At 36.5% G+C, this 17,658-nt stretch overlaps 1 protein-coding gene across 8 annotated transcripts in view; it reads left to right on the top strand.

Moving 5' to 3' along the window:
• CADPS2 (calcium dependent secretion activator 2) overlaps positions 1-17,658 on the top strand; it is a 539,410-nt gene that overhangs the window by 333,063 nt on the left and 188,689 nt on the right. For all 8 annotated transcript variants that reach the window (XM_042970898.1, XM_042970882.1, XM_042970892.1 and 5 more), the window contains one exon: positions 16,452-16,518. In XM_042970898.1, coding sequence (XP_042826832.1) covers positions 16,452-16,518 — 67 coding nt within the window. The remainder of the gene's footprint in view (positions 1-16,451; positions 16,519-17,658) is intronic.

Raw genomic sequence — 17,658 nt, 5'->3', positions numbered from 1 at the left:
GTAGGTTTACATAAACCCCCATCCCAGTGAAAATCGGTCCATTTTCCTTTCTTGTTAGTATTTTTTTATCCACTTGGGGGCACTATGATCAAATTTAAGAGAAAAAGTTATTTGGCTTATTTCACTTAGAAAAATTGCTTAGGGTAGAGAAATCTTAACCAATTATATACTTTTAGGTAACAATACATTTTAAAATATATGGATATGGCTGAGGTTTTTGTTTCTGTTGAAGTTTCAAAACAGATCTGGTCTCTGGACCAGGAGCACCAGCATCTCCTGAGAACTTGCTAGAAATGCAGATGGTCAGGCTTGATCTAGTGACTCTACCTCAGGGCCCAGCAGTCTGTATTTTGACAGAGATTTTCCTGAGATTTTGTGGAAACTACTGGAAGGGAATACTGCACCGAAGAGAAGACCTCCAAACTTCTTCTGCTATAGTCAGTAGGAAGATCTTCCAGAGATAGGGGTGACTGGATGGTAACATTGGGACTGTGAGTTTGCCCTTCCTGGAGGGATTCCCTCACATCCTTCATACTATGCTAGACCTCAGATATGCCCTAACTCCACCTCTTTTCCTTTCTCTTCCATTGTAGGCACTGCTTCTTTGTTTCTCTTTGTTCAATTAAAGTGGTGTAGAACTTCTAAAAGTCTTTATGCTGAGGGAGAACAAATGATGGAGTCATAGGGGATATGAGAAGCTTCCTGGAAAGCTTGCCATCATTCTCAGGGCCTCTGACAGTTCACCTACTGTCCTCCACTAGCTGTGTTCCTTCCTCAAGAGGCTGACCTGACTTAGGTGGTACCCTTTGAGGATACCCTACTGTTTTGCTTTTAGTCTTTGCTCCAAATGAAGACTCCTATTTAACACCTGCAACCCAGGGAATGGTCTTCTGGCTAAGTAAGCACTTTCTCATTCATAACCAAGCCAGGAACTGGGACACAATGCCTCTCACCCAATATACAATGAGTGGTCTTGATCTCAAAGACCACATTCTCCGTATATACAAGGTAACCTCTTCCATGAACACAATTGTTTTATGTGTATAACAACTGGAGGTTGTTCCTTTATAATTTACTTACGAAATGAATCTTATAGCAAAGCCAAAAATCAACTGAAAATATCCAGTAAAAATTTGTAAGTAATACTGAAGGTAGTTCTTAACATAGTTTTTGTAGTATTAAGATTATCAGAAGTTGTTTATAAACTACATTTGTTGTAGTTTATAGCAGTAACTATACCTACCTTATAGGATTATTGTATTAACTGAGATTATATATGTAAAGTACAAAAGCACAATGCCAGGAATTCAATAAATCTCTAAAGATAAAATGTAACCTGTTATAATGAAAACAATGAGGGGCATCTATCTGGGTAGCTCAGTCAGCTAAGTGTTTGACTTCAGCTCAGGTGGTGATCTCACAGTTCAGTTCGTGACTTCGAGCCCCATGTGGGGCTCTGCGTGGAAAGCATGGAACCTGCTTCAGATTCTCTGTCTCCCTCATTCTCTGCCTCTCTCCCTCACAAAAATAAACATTAAAAAGGAAGGAGGAGGGAGGGGGAAGGGAAAGGAGAAAAGAGAAGAATGAAATGCATTGGGAATAGCTATTTGAAGCATATCAGTATAAAATTATTCTATAACAGAACGTATCCTAATATAGTCTGCCATTTTACTTTTTTTTGACTTTGTTTTTTTACTTTCAGATAGCATCAAAAGGATACTAGCAGAATAAGTCTCACAAGAAACCGTATTTAATTTCAAACTTTATTGCTGAACATTCTTTTAGTATTTATTAGAATTCTGTGTTGCTTTTTAGAGTTAATAAATATATTTTTATTTGAGGATTGAAGATCATTTATTTTACCTATGCTCGTCTGTCTGAAAATCTCGGACTTGTACAAATTCTCATGATTGTTCATCTTCACTTTTCGTAATACTTTCTACCTTAGGCTGATGTCCTATGTCTTATGTCTTAAACTATACAAAGTAAATATTAAATATCTCTAAAGAACATTGACTCCAAGATATGTCTCCTAATTTCTGAAGTAAGTTTGTTTTCTTATTTTCATCTACTTGTATAGCAAAGGAAGGCAGGAAAAAAAACCCTCTGATAAGTTGAAAGTTATTTGAATTCTTGCCCATTACAGTTACACTGTAATTTATAATAACTTTCTAGTAATTTATGCACCCCACTGAAAGGCAGATACATACGTGCCAGCAACTGAATCAAACTCCAGGATGTAATTATGACACAGACCTTTGAACAGGATTCCCATTTTGTTTTCCTAGGAAAAAATAATATGTCTTCTTAACTGAAAACGAACAAATCTCAAATTTCTTTGCAGTTCTTCTGCTATTTAGGTGGTGCCACCATAAAAAGAATAGGAGAAAAAATATTTAGAGGTCAGTGTATTATTCCATGTACTGTTTTTTTTTTTTGCATTGTTTTATTGTGGTTTTAACTATTAAGAAAAACTCAAATATATCTTTGGAATTGAGGTAATTTTCTATGAAGTAATCTTGATATTACAAATTTATGGAACAAAATTCTAATCTTTATCTCTAGCTGGATGGCTAAATGGAAGAGAGCCGCTGCTTATATTTGTTTTAAAATTACATGCTGGTGTTTTTTAAATAAATAGTTAAATAGTTATCTCATTTCCTCCATTTATATTTTTCTATTTCATGTACACTTTTGCCTGTGAATATATAACTCAAATGATTCCATTAAGAAGGGACTACTGAGTTATGAACTGACATGTATTTGAGTACATTTGAAACAATGTGCATTAACCTTGGGGGGAAAGGTGCCAATTTCCCCTACTGACACATGCCTTCAAACACAAGAAAGAGAAGGACCGGATTTTCTTCCAAAGTTGGATTTTAAAGGAAAGTATCTTTGGAAGAGTTAGTTTTTGTTTGATGGAAATAGTCATATATTTATCCAGTAGGTGGCGCAAGCATTCCCTGAAAACAGAATCATATTTTCTCCTTTGAGTAGAGAACTTGGTAATAAAGGTGGCACTATTTAAGGAGTATTAAGTAACCTTCAAGACATTTTCCTTAAAAAAAAAAGTGTAAGAAGAAAGGTTAGAAGAAGGTGAAGTGGTAGCTCATTTTGGACATATCAAACTTGTCAAGACATTTTATCAAATTAATGTAGAAAAACTTTAATGCTTAGTAGTAGATGAATGATCAAAGATATCACTAAGGTCAGTTTTAACCAAAAATATGTGAAACTTGAAATTCTAAATATGTTTTGTAAATGTCAAAGGTTTTCTTCTCTTAACTATATTGATTTCATTTTTCTTTGTATCTTGCATTCATAGGCAGAAGTCTCATAAATACAGTTTATAGACAAATAAATAAGTGGAATTCTTAAGCTTTAAAATTAAAGGAGAACAGGAAGCATTTTACAAGCCTAGCCCAATGAATCCCAGCTTGATTGTACATGGCCCCCTTAATACTATTGCCTTTATTTTGTTATTCTCCAAATAGATGGAGGTAAGAGAGAAACTGGATGTAAATGTGCATTTTTCATAGTATTCTAGAATTTTGTTTGTTTGTTGATAAGTAACAGCTTCCTAAGAACCTAAGGAATTTAGTGACTGGCAAACATATATGTATGCTACAGAAATATTACTTGTATCTGATGAATGAGAAAAACTAATTTTGTCGTAACCTGTGCGATATACTGTTATTCTTGATTTTAGAAAAACAGGTTTTTGCCCCACTCTTGGAAAGTTTTTTTTTAATGGACAAGTTGGAAAATTCACTGTCACTCCCCTGCACTTGCCGAAGAGTCCTTCGAAAAAATTAGATTGAAGTATTTTTCAGTATATTCTACTACAACTACTATAATGATGACGATGATGCCTTGATTTACCTTGTGCTTTATAGGCTTGCACTTTAGTTTCAAAGGGCCTTTTACATACATCATTTCACCCTGTTTTTGCACTGACTCTGTCCCTTATACTCAAGGCAGACACTGCTACTCCTATTTTATACATGAAAAAAGGGAAAGTCATGCTGGGCACATAGAAGTTAAAGGAACTTAAAAGTTGCATGTGTTTTTGTATTTTTGTTCCCCCTCCCTCCTTCCCTTTCTCTGTGAATATTTTCACTTTTTCATCTCTGTTTCGACAAAGCACTTATTGCACACCCCTGATACTTGCTTCCATGTGGCGGGACCTCCACGACAGTAATACCCCTGGCTTCTCTCCTATCCGTTTTTGGACTTAGCTGAGTGGTTAGCTTTAAAGCAGGAGCTGGGCATGCATAGACCAGCCCTTGCCACTCTGTCCTTTGAAGGTGAGTTGTCCACGGGGAGTACCTGTTCTCTGCTTCTCCCTGAATAAGTCTGTCAGAGGCAGCATCTTCATGCCTCTGGACATGGACAGGCCTCTCCTGTTCAGCACTGTCTGTGACTGGAGACAATAATGGTGAATGAGGTGATGTTTTTGCCTCTTAACTATATTCTCAGAAGCCAATTTGTTCAGAACTTCGGCAAAGAAAAGAGAAATGTGCTGTATAAAGTATCGGGGCTTCTCAGAGACTCCCAACAATGTCCATGTATCAGCAAATTAAAAAAAAATAAAAGAGTATTAGTGGAGTTAGGAATCTGGGGGAACTTTGAGATCTTTAGACCTAGAATGTATTCTATTCCATTTTGACTAAAAGGCCCCTGTGATGCTATGACCTTGAGGCTGTTTCCAGCAGTGGTTCAAACTGTTTTGCCTAAAGTTCAGGAGTCTCAGGGGACCCTGACTGGCTCAGTCAATAAAGCACGCGACTCTTGATCTCAGGCTTGTGAGTTCAAGCCCTATGTTGAGGGTAGGCCTTATTTCAAAAGTTCAGGAGTGCCTTTTTTGGATAATGGGGTGGTGGGTGGACTGGACTCCTACTAAAGTTCTGTGCCTGCTTTCATAGCAGTTGATTTATGCTTCCTTTATGTTTTGATTTTCCATGTTAAGTTAAACATTAGGATAACATTCTGCTAAAACTATTTGAATACTTGTGATTAAATAAGTCTAAAAATAACAACTTTATGAAATATCCAAAGTCTATTCAATGCTTTTTATTTTACTTTGATACATGTTATATAAATTTTTGCTGAAGGTTGATTTTCTTTATGTTCTTATTATAATTATTCCTTATGACAGACCTAGAAATAGCCATTTAGTCATTCCAAAAATGCTTATGGAATATCTGCTATATAAAGGCCCAGTGCTGGGATGGAGTGGTGAATCATGACCGATGTGACCCTTGACTTACACAGATTTACGGTTTTGTGCTGGAAATAGACTAATCCAATATGCCTCGCCATAGGCCATGGCAGAGCTATGGGAGAAGTGTCCACATCTTGCCTAATACATGAAATAAAGGAATATGACCTTATTAGGGATATCAGGGAGGGCTTGTGTGGAAGGGTGGTGGCTGAACCGAGAGATGGGAAGAAAGTGGAAAGGTGAGACTCAAGAACTAAATTAATTTAAATTGCGGGAATTGAATGAAAAATGTTAGATGTGTGTGGAACTGATTAGAGGAACAGCGAGAACAGAGTATCTGTGCAGACGAGTACATGGTGTCAAAACCAAGGGAAGTATCTGCAGATCTCAGCACAGGCAGTGGTATTTGCAGATGTGAGCTATCACCGATGGCATCACCGATGCCAAAGCAGGGTATCAGAGAAGGATGCACAAGAGCAAAGCTGGGTCCTTGGCCTGGAGTATTGGGTTGCTTATCCAAAAATGAGGGCAGGGGATAAGACACTGAGGCCAAGGTAAACGTCAAAACTGGAGTGATAGTCCCTGAAGTCTTGAACCAGAACTCCACACAGTTGTGCTGGACTACAAAGAAGATTGGTCACAAGGCATAAAATTGAAATTCAGGTGAGACAGTGCAGGTAGAACAAGGCTATTAGGGCAGGGAATCTGTGAAACACGCCGGGTGCCAGGAGGAATTCAAATGCATTAATAAATGACTCACATGAGGGTAAGTTACTTTAAAGATGGATATAGCTTTCTAAATTTCAGAGTCTTCCGAAAATGTCCTCATTCACTAAGACCAGAGAGAAACATTACAGAGCAAGTGATCTTTCAGAAATCAAATATAATCCATGGAGATTATGATCCAAATTTTACAAAAAACTTTTTATCCCCCAAACATAAGTGTTGACAGATTCCTACGAAAACGATGTTAGAAGTGAAGAAGACATTTTAATTATGATTAGGATTTTTGTTAATTCCGAACAGAATGTAAAAACTCAATTGTATAATTTTATCACTTAAAGACTAATTATCAGTATTCTAGTCTGCCTGATTTCCCAAAGTGTATGCTGGAAAACATTACTCCTACAAGATACTTTCTGAAGAAGATTCTATAATTTTGGAGACGCTACACCCGCTCTTCTCCCTTCCCCTCTTGCTTTTTAGTGTCTCTTCCAGGTCTACGATAAGCTCTTACTCATCCTCTCATTCAGAATACTTTCAGCTTTCTTTAACTGAGTATTTCTCACATGTATTTGCCCACCACATTTGTTCTTTTTTTCGCATAATCCTTCTTTGTATCCAATTCCCAAGATACACAGTGGAAAGCACTGAATCTCACATTACCTTCTCAATGATTTTCATTTTCTTTTTTTTTAAATTTAAGTTCAAGTTTAAATAGACATATAGGATAGTCTTGACTTATTTTGTGTTTTTTTTTTTTTAAGTTTATGTATTTTGAGAGCGCACACACACTGAAGCAGGGGAGGGGCAGAGAGGGGGAGAGAGAATCCCAAGCAGACTCCTTGCTGACATGGGAGAGGCGGAGGGGGGGGGGCGGTCTCCATCTCCCGAATTGTGAGATCATGACCTGAGCAGAAATCAAGAGTCCGACGCTTAACCAACTGAGGTACCTAGGTGCCCCATGATTTTCTTTTTAGAGTGTATACAGTTTACAAATGGGCATTTTTTGTGCATATTTCATCTCAAATTTATCATAAATATGAAGAAGGTAGGACAGATATCTCCACTTACAGAAAACCGAGACCTAAAAATTTCTGCTAACTCAGCATTACCTATATTGGATATAATGTTTAAAAGTGAGTATTTTTGCTTTGTTTTGGGAATATAGTGTCGAAAAAGAGAACATATTTGGAATAGTCAATAAGATATAGTTTGTTACATAAAAACCCCTTGCTAAAACTTTTGTTTCATTATTACCAAATCGTTTGCATTTTCAGGAAGAGGAGAGCTTAATGGATCTCACAAAAGTATCTGGGATTGTCTAAGTGAATTATTTCATCTTAATTGGTAGGTGCCCTAGAGCTTTATTGCCAAGTGCAGAGTGTCCTTCCTTTTGGAACGTGTGGTAGATGACCCTCCACCACCCCCCGCCCCCCAGATTCACATCTTCCCAGCCTGTACCCTCCTCCACAGAAGATGGAGGTATGGTCTTGACTCTGCAAGTTAGCCTGGCTGGAATAGGTTGCTTAGTACATTATTTGGACATATTTTCACTTATCCCCTTCTGAGATATTTTATAATTGGAAAGCTAATTTTCTTTAACTTCTAACAAAGCAGTAAGGCTTCTGCACAGGCAGAAAAGTATTACTTATTTTGAAGGACGTTTGAACTGAGGACAAACATGAAGAAACCATGCTTACAAAATCTGCCCTCTGCCTTTTGGGATGAGCACTGGGTGTTGTATGGAAACCAATTTGACAGTAAATTTCATATATTAAAAAATAAAAAATAAATAAAAAAAGAATCGAGAAAAAAAAAAATCTGCCCTCTGTGTTACAGTATATTAGAATGAGACTCTAACATATTGGTGTAACTTTGTAAAATATGTGAGACCATGATCCATTAAAAAAGTTTTTAAGAGTACTTTTCCTGTTGAGATATAAAAGAATACTGCTGATCAGTTATCAAAGATAAATCGAGAAAAAACTGCCTTTCAAATAGATTTCTCTGTGCGGTTTCATTTAGGTGGTTTGCCTTGTGCGTAGTTATTTAAACATACTTTTCAAAGAGCTACTGTTATAATTTCCCCAGTTCGGTTTGTTTCTGGGTGACTGTGCATTGCTTTTTATTTTGGACCTCTTTTACAAATGGTCATTTGGAGTTCTTAATGTCTTACCCGAGGTTGGGGTATCAGTCTTCCCATGTTGGTGGATTGCCTCCGTTCGTGTTCTGTAGTAGGCAATGGCAAACCGGTGTTTAGAAGACAGCTTTCATACATTAGACTGTTACACTCTGATAATGCTGATACAAGCTGAGAGTTAACTCAGGCTTAGAGTAAACTACCAGAAGATGGGACTTAGGAAGAAAAGGAGGGGTGATTGGTTTTATGTTACTAATTCTATAAAGTGTGGTCCAGAAAAGGAGTGGAGAACTCTACATTTTACTCAAGTTTGCTTTTGTAAGTCTGTTTATACAGCACACACATTTCAACTTCTTGTTTAGCTGTAGGAGTTTCATATTTTTCTTTGTTCATAATTTCTCTCAAAATGTTAAGTAGTTTTGTTTGGTGGGGAACCTTCCCTTGCCTCCCCAACCTCATGTACTCTTTCCCTTAAGAATTCAGGAGGTAAAAAGCCAGTCGGAAGGTATTTATTTCTCGGTTTCTTAATGCCCAGGTCACACTGTTGTCTTGAATCAGTTTCTTTCTCTCATCCTTAGCCAAAAGTACCCCCCACCCCCCAAAAAAGGCTTATCTTTCAGGGTTAAATAAAAGAAAGAATGCAGTGAAAGGAAGATTCCTTTTATCCAGGCAGCAGAGAACAGGGAACGTGCAGGATGACTGAAAGTGCCTGAGGGCATTTGGTCCCTATTGGTTTTCACATCAGATGCAGTGGTGCCCACAGATAGCCTGTATTGTTGTCAGTTAAATGGGATCATGAGTGTCTGAAAGGTGTTTGAGAATGAACCGAAAATCATTTTCACAAGTGGATGATTACTTCTGCCACATGTTAACCGAACTCTATCAGAATGGCCCAGATTTTTGAGCCTGCATTAATTGCTCTTTCAACCTTGACTGAGGTTTCTCTTTAAGAAAGCCCTTTCCAGGACTAAACGACTCTATATATTGATTTTTTTTCCCTTTCTGTATTTTTCCTTGAAAAATGAAGCCTTGTAGAAGGAAAGGCTTTATCATTCAACATGTAGATTGATTGTTCCATTTCTTTGAATAAAAAGCTGGACTCAAGTGATCCGACAAAAGAAATAGTCCTTTTTTTCAAGCACCGAATAATTCCCACATTCTGTACACAATTATGTTTTTCAAATATTCATTAGTGATGATTTTTCATCACAAAGTGAAACCATGAACTCCCACAGCATGGACTCAGTGCAAATAAATTGTCATATTCTCCTTTCTATTAGAACTGCATGCCACCACTCTAATTGAAACTTAACTACAATATTTAGTAATATGTTTGGAGAATTTTTGTGTGTTGAAGATTCTTTGAGCAGTCTTTAAGTTAGGTCTTATAAAGTGTTTTTAGAGTGTTTGGATAATTGTTATTGGTTATGTTCTCCCATTTTCCGTTTCAATTATGACGTAGAGAATATTAGCTGTTTATTTACTAGAATAGGATGGGATATATTGGAGCTCAGACACACTGTGTTACAAAGTTGAGTTAACTCTCAATTTTAAAAACTAACCAAAAAATGAGTTCCTGAAATTTCATTAACTTTTGTGATTATATATTAGCAGAGAATATATACCATTTACAGAAAAATGGTTTAATTTATTATTAAAACTAATTTGGGGGTTTTGGGGCTTGAAGACACATCACAGAATGATATATGTGAATCTACTATTAAAAACCATTCACAGGAGCACTGTGTAAGAACAAGCATTTAAAATAATTTTATTTTACAAGCATTGCAATCTAAACATGTAATGAAATCTAAATATCTCCTTGAAAATGCAGCAAAAATGAGCATAGTCATGTTGCCAATTTTTGTTTGCTTGATGCTTGTTTTTAGGAAACTCCATTTTTTTCCAGCCTGTGGTTGAGGTCGTTTTCTTGGTAATAATATATATTCTTAATAGGCAGCACATATCTGAAGAAAAGTGTTGATCCCTGTTGTCATAGAACGTTCTAATGGATTTCATAAAGGCTCTGCTTTTGTTTCTCCACAGATGAAAACTTTTAAAAGCACCTTGGCTTACCAAGTTATCACATAACTCTTTTAAGGATGATAGCGATTCCATAAAGATAGTACAGTTTTTAGTGTTGAGATTCTCTCATAGTCATGACAGGGATTTGGTCCCTGTTGGTTTTTTTGGTCCCTACATAGTTATTGAAAGAGAAGATGAGAAATAATGCCCTGTTTTCCTCGTTGATACTAACTTTGAGGTTTGCTGTTGCCAAAGTTCTTTAATTTTCTTTACTTTCTTCATGTGACATTTTCCCTGACAGTATCCACATCGTATTTTAAATATGCAGTCAAAACTCTTGAAAGTGTCACATTTCTTTTATATTTGAGGATAGATCATGACCAAGAATAGTAACCCCCCCAAAAAAAAATAGTCCTAGGCGAACGAAACCTTGATACACATTTAGGTGGTTCTGTGCCTTATTTTCTAGCAATGATTGCTATGTCTCTTTGGAACAAATAGTACTCTCCATTAGAAGCAGCCCTAGAAGAGGGATTAATTCTTTAAGATTATTGCTGTGTTGATACTGATTTATAAAACCAAATGCTTCAAGGCTTTAACTCTTGTGTGTTAAATCCAAGCTTTGTGGCAGTGCTGCTAATTTCTTTGTTACCTAATCCCCATGTAAGGAGAGAAGATTTTAAAGTTAATCAGGCAATTTTTTGTTCAAAGGGAACAACTTCCTAATACGTTAAGTTGGATGTATTGATGAAAGCAAACACTATTAAATAGTATCTGAGCAGTTACTTCTAAGTAATCCAAAATACTCTAGTTACATGAGTATTATGCTGCATTGGAAATATTTTAATGGAAAAACGTTACGTTTAGTACAAATTAGGGATAGAAATCTGTACTTTTCAAATGTGTTATGTACAATAGAATCTTTTTTCCCATTCAAATAATTCTTGGATCAAATTGAATTTTGATTAGATAATTTTTTTTTCTGAAGGCCATACTCTAATACAGGCTTGGAGAATGTGGCATGACCATGAAAATGGCTGATATAGGTATTCCTTCATTTTCTGTCCATTTGTTACTTAGCTGAAATAATTTAACAAGGATGAGTAAAAATGTTTAAAACCAAATTTTGTAGGCTAATGAAAATGAATAATGTTGAAAGCCCCATGGGAGGACAAAAGAGAAAACTAGCTTCCCTCTTTAAAACCTCTTCAAAATAAGGTGAAAAAAATTCACAGTCTGCATTAGAGACTATTGCTGTCATATATGATATTTTATTGGGTAACCTTATAAATTGTCAAATAAAGCCCAGTTAAATGTGTGTTCCCAGTTTGAGTAGTATTAGGCAGGTCTGATTTACATACCCTTTAAAAAATAACTTCCTTTTTGAGTTAATCACATAGTCAATTGAGAGGAAGCTAATGATTCAGCAGGTTACAAAATAATCAGGGAGAATACGAGTGCTGAGCACACCTGCCAACAGACCTGTAGTACGCCAGCCAAAGTAGTCTGTCTCCAGAATGACAGATATACTTCCTGGAAGAGACTCTCTACACTTTTATGGGGTAGAAGTAGATTTTATAAGGCAGTAAAAAACCAATTTGTTCAAAATTCAGAAAGAAAGATATTAATAATAGATTTTTTTTTACATTCTGAGCTATTTTTATGAAACAGAAATGGATGACAGGTAAATAGCTTTCAAAGATGTGCTTAATACTATTGCTAGATTTAGACCTGTCGACGATACCTTCTCTTTACAGAATTATGCAGTTATAATTGACGTTCCTAATAATGACCCTGAGGTGCCCTAGCATCTTTTCTAGATCAAGTCAACCTGTTGTATACAAAATCCTTAAAAATTCATTATGGGTATGGTTTCTACATAGAGTAACTCATTTTTCAGTAATTAAGAATACTCAAACATCACTATGTAAATGTAATGAACTGAGTCTTAACTGCCTACTAGAGCACAACATGTTAAATGTAACTTTAGTATATTTATCTGAAATAAAGCTTCCTGGCTTTTTATCTATAAATGAGATAATTTGTAGCCTAACACTCGACATTAAAAACAAAACAAAACAGGTGAGGAGAGAATGCATATTAATTTTTACAGATGTTTCTAAAAATGGATTATCTGATTATAACCGAATATTCAAATGATTTGGGCTAATTTTTTCCTTACTCTCTCCACAATTCAACTCTTGCGCAGCTAAGACGACCAAACTACAGACTTGAGGATAGTCTTGACACCTGAAAAAGCATTTAACTATTAAAGCTTACAGGGGCGCCTGGGTGGCTCAGTTGGTTAACCGTCTGTCTTCGGCTCAGGTCATGATCTCACAGTCCGTGAGTTCGAGCCCCGCGTCGGGCTTTGTGCTGACAGCTCAGAGCCTGGAGCCTGCTTCAGATTCTGTGTCTCCCTCTCTCTCTGACCCTCCCCTGTTCATGCTCTGTCTCTCTCTGTCTCAAAAATAAATAAATAAAGCTTAGAGAAGGAGTTCTCCAATGTACTCAAGATACCTATAGACCAAAGAGAGGGATCTTTGTCACTGTATTTGACTTTGTCATACCAGAATTACAATTTATGGATCCATAATGAATATATCCCCCAAATCCCTCAGAACAGTAATTTTTTCTGATTATAAAATAAGAGGTACTCTCATATGTTGCTAGTGGTAATACAAAATTGTGCAGCTACTTTAGATAACCAGTTTGGCAGTTTCATATAAAGTTAAGCACACACTTTAAATATAATTCCGTAATCCCACTCCTAGATATTTACCTGAGAGGAATGAAAATATGGACCCACAAAAGACCTGTACATGCGTGTTTATAGCAATTTTGTTTATGATAGCTAGAAAAATGAGAGCAATCCAAACGTCCACCAACTGGTAAATGGATAAACACGTTGAAGTAAATTCATACAATGTAATGAATTCAGCAGTGAAAAGAATGAACTCCTGATATAGACAACAGGGGTGAATCTCAAAAGCTTTTTACCAACTGAAAGAAACCAGACGCAAAAGGGTGCATACTGTATTTTTCCACTTACATGACATTCTGGAAAACACTACTGTAAGGTTAGAAATCTGATCTGTGGTTGCAGAGCTAGGGGATGTGAGGAGGAGACTGATTATACAAAGGCCTCAAGGAAGGTTTGGAGGGATGCAGATGTTCTGTTAGTTCATGGTGGCGGTGGTTACATTGCTATGTCGACACTCACCAAATTATATACCTAAAGTGGATGAACCTTACTATATGTAAACTATACCAATAAATCTTACTTTAAAAATATGGAAGATATGCTCAGTGTAGAAATTGTGGAAATGTGAAGGCCTAGAGAACAATATGAAGGAGCACCTGGCTGGCTTATGAGGTAGAGCATGCAGCTCTTAACTTTGAGGTTGTGAGTTTGAGCCCCACATTGGATGTGGAGATTACTCTAAAAAACGAACTTCATCTTTAATCTCACCAGCCCAATATTAACTGCAGGCTTAACATTTTGATTCATCTTTCTGGGTTTTCTTCCCATGCGTATACTATAAGCTCATGTGACAGCTTTTTTTTTTAACTTAGCATTGTAATAATTTTTGCGTATTATTTTTTGGCATTATTTTTCATGGCAACTTATTCCTTACCATTGATTCTTAGATGATTTTGAGTTTTTTCTTTTAAACAGTATTGATGAACATCTTGTTCTTCATTCTTTCCTTAATGTTAAATATCTCTTATGTCCAGAATCTACTTTTATACTAGTGAGAAAGCAGCTAGCTTAGTACTAGACATCTAACTCCAGAAATCATTCTTAGAGTAAAAAAACCTCAAGTTTGTTGAAGTTAAGTGTAGTGCATCCTTATTCAATATAGTTACCTTTTCTGATGTATTCATGTCCATTTTATTTCATAAAATTTTTATCTGGCTAATGTGAAAACTGAAGGACAGAAACTGTCATTTTGCTACATAGCGTTTATAACGTTGCCTTTATGCAGTCTATCTTGTGTTGAATGTAATCTATTTTCTTATGCAGAGAGCAAAACTCTCATGCTTAGCTACTCTCTAGATATGTGTGATCACTTGTGACTTCTGTAGGTGGTTGATTGAATTCCTTCTTACAGGGCAACACCCCCAAAACACCCCAGAGGCGAAATGCTTACCTTGGTTCCATTCTTAAATCATCTCTTATTCAGTTCCTTACATCTCCCAACTTCTAGTATACACATGTATGTATCCACCCACTACTCTGCTGTCTTCAGAGAAATCCTACAGTGTCATTCCCAGTATGTTGAGCCCGGATTTTGAGTGATGTTGCCGCTGGTAGTGGTATTCCCTGTGTATCACCTTAGCAAGACTTACACTCGCTTGTGGTGTTGATGGTTTGCTTCTCACTGAGATGCTGAGTGAGACGCTGAAGGAGCTGAGAAGCGGGCGGTGGTCACCAGCAAAGGTGATTCCCAACGTCTTCTGTGGCTCCTCAGCAGCTATTCGGTGCACATCTTGCCAGTGCACTTTTATAGAGGGCGTCTGTCGTGTCCACAGTGTCTGGCTCCTGAGGTCATTGCTGTTAACCCTGTAATAGGAGTTGGGGGTGTGTGCATTTCAAGGAGAAGGAAATTACGTACAAAAGACAGAAAGAGAGCAGCGAAGCACCTATCACCAGAACCACAGAAGAGAAATTAGAGCTTAGAGCAAAGGTGGGGCAAAGGGTTTTAACGGGGCCTCAGGTGGTGATAGTGAACAGGTGAGCACGGTAGCAGTGGATGTCTCTGTCAGTCAGTCACTAAATGAATATCCAGAAGTGCAGGCAGCGTGGTGTCAGGGGTATTGTCAGAGCCGAGTAGAAGTTCACCTAGATAGCGGATAGGTTTGACACAAAATACGTAATTGATTTGGGCAGTTATGGATGATGATTTCCAATGCAAACGTCTAGTTTCTAGTTTGACTTTTAGTAACTGCATCTTTTTTGTTGTTTTTGTTTTTGATTTTGATTCTGAATATTTAGAACCCAATAAATCAAGCTCATAGATACAGAGAACACATCAGTGGTTGCTAGAGGCTGTTGCGCTTGGGGTGGGGACAGATGGGGGAAGGGGAAAAAAAAAGTAAAGACTGCCTATTCATTTCTTGCATCACTTTTTAAAAGGGGGGCAAAAATGCTTTGCTGTGCAAAAGAGAATTATTTTAATATGACAGAAACTAAAATTTCAAGCTAAGATTTTAGTTTTAAAAATTGTGAAACTCTCAAGACTTTAAGCCCCCAAATAAGTGATTAACTGTAGTGCTTTTTTATCGTTCAGAATTGTATATAAATTTAGTTTGAATAGCCTTTACAGTGGTGAACCTTCACTTCAGAAAAAAAAAAAGGATTATGATAAACTATTGAAAAATCTTATTTTAATTTAACAACTAGGCCTGTATTTATCATATTTCAAACTCTAATGATATTTTCTACTTTTGTCGTAAGTGTGCATATCATTCCAAGGTGTAATTTTTTTTCCCATGGTATAATTTTTAAATAGCTCTCCATGACATGCTTATACTAGAGCAATTTTTAGTTTCTTCTTTTTCCTCCTTGATAAACTTGATAAGCTTACATCTATATATATTCAGTAAGAATATTCTCAAATGATTGACTCCTTTATTCATTTCAATTCACATTGTTAATAGCAATGCACAGTTCAACATAGTTTCAGCCAGGGCTTTTGTTTAATTACACCATGTTCTCTTCACCTGAACTTCATAGTTAGGAAAATTTGCAGCAAGATACTTTCTGTAAATCAGCTAAACCCCTAAATTATGAGGCCGGCAGAGACCTTAGAAATCAGCAAAGCCAGTCTTGCCATTTATAGTTGAAGAAACAGAAACCGAGATTGGTGCTGGCACAACTTGGGGTCACCCAGCTGGACAGTGACCCTTCACTCAGGTTCTTGACTGGACAGCCACTTCTTCTGGGGCCACACTTCTCAGCTGCGGTCATCTGAGAGCTGAAACACTGAGTCTTCTATCCCCAGTTTGTAGTCTTTGTCTATCCTAAGAAGTGTGTCGTAAGCATAAAATTCCCACTGGTTCTTTGATTATTCTTTCTAGCTCCAACGTGGCTCAATTTGTAGTAAGAACTGACAAATTGATAAGCCACATAAATCAATTCCCTTTCAAGAACCTAGAATAAGCTCAAGTCGTTTTAAAACACAGAAGCTACATGTTTTCTCCATTTTCAAATGAACTAGACTTTGCCTTTAGCAGGCTGGCCTCCAGAACGAATACTTGTGGAAGAAATATGATTGCACAGAGCCACAGCATCATTCATCTAAAATATCTTTTGCTTGTTTTTCTTACCAGGTATTTGTATGCCCTTGGACAGAAGGTCTGGAAAAGATGGAAAAAACGTTACTTTGTTCTTGTTCAGGTTAGTAAATTTTTTTTCCTGTTACACAACCGGTCTAAGAGCAGTGCTCAAACTTTCGTTTGGTGGGTTATATCTATAGGTATTCACTATGTTAGAAATTAAAATGGAAACTTTTAAGTATTTCATGTTAAAATAAAAGTAGTGAATTTCTTTACATGCCCACACAAGTAACATTTTTATGTAAAATAACTTCTGAACCAAACAATTTAGGAAAAATGAGTAACATTATTCCAGGTTTTGACACATCTCTTTAATGTCTAGCTTAATAGAATGCAGCTATATTTTCATATCAGGTTCTACATTCAATCTGTTGTAATATCAGATGAAATTTAGCCTCTGGAAAATTCCACTGTACACACAGAGAATAACTGGAAAATGCAGATGATGTCTGAATATTATAGTTTTGACCTCACAGATTCCCTGAAAAGATCTTAAAGTTCTCCAGGATTGCAAAACCACACCTTGGGAACCACTGCATCATTCTGATATTTTATAGATAAACCATAATACTTAGAAGCTTCCATTTTTATACAAATCTGACATTTTTTTATCACTTATTCACATAACTGTAGCTTTAAATTTCCAGGACTGGTAGATATGTTTGTAATAGGATTCTGAATATTATTGGATTATTGGAATATACGTTCTGGCTGACTCTTCCTTGTTTTGTTAGTTTTTAATCATGGATAACCTTTACTCCTAGAATATACTCATTAAATTAAATTTACATTAAAGAATAACTTTCTAAATAGTAGTCATTCCATTCTGTGATGAATCCAAGCTATTTTGTTCCCAGTGGTTCTATAGAAAAAATTGTTCTTGGTGGTATTAACATAAAACAGTCTCTAAACTCTTGTCGATTCCTACCCACACATTAAGCAAATTTAAATGGACTAGATCAGAACAACATGGTGAAATGCCAAGGAAGGAAAACTGTCATTTTTCTGTCTTCCATAAGTAAGGTTATCTATCCGCTTTTGGATGTGCCACAATGGCGTGGTAACTTCATGAAAAGTATAAAAATTCAGTCAAAACTAGTTTTATCTATGTGGAAGATAGCCAGCCTATTTGGTTAAAATGTAGCGTTTTCTCATGTGATTAGAACCAATATTTGGCCAACTCCTTTAACAAAAGATGCAC

The sequence above is a fragment of the Panthera tigris genome, chromosome A2 (genome assembly GCF_018350195.1).
Source record: "Panthera tigris isolate Pti1 chromosome A2, P.tigris_Pti1_mat1.1, whole genome shotgun sequence".
NCBI classification, from domain to species: Eukaryota; Metazoa; Chordata; class Mammalia; order Carnivora; family Felidae; genus Panthera; species Panthera tigris.
The sequence above is the reverse complement of the archived record's forward strand: the minus strand, read 5'-3'. Positions and strand labels throughout refer to the sequence as shown.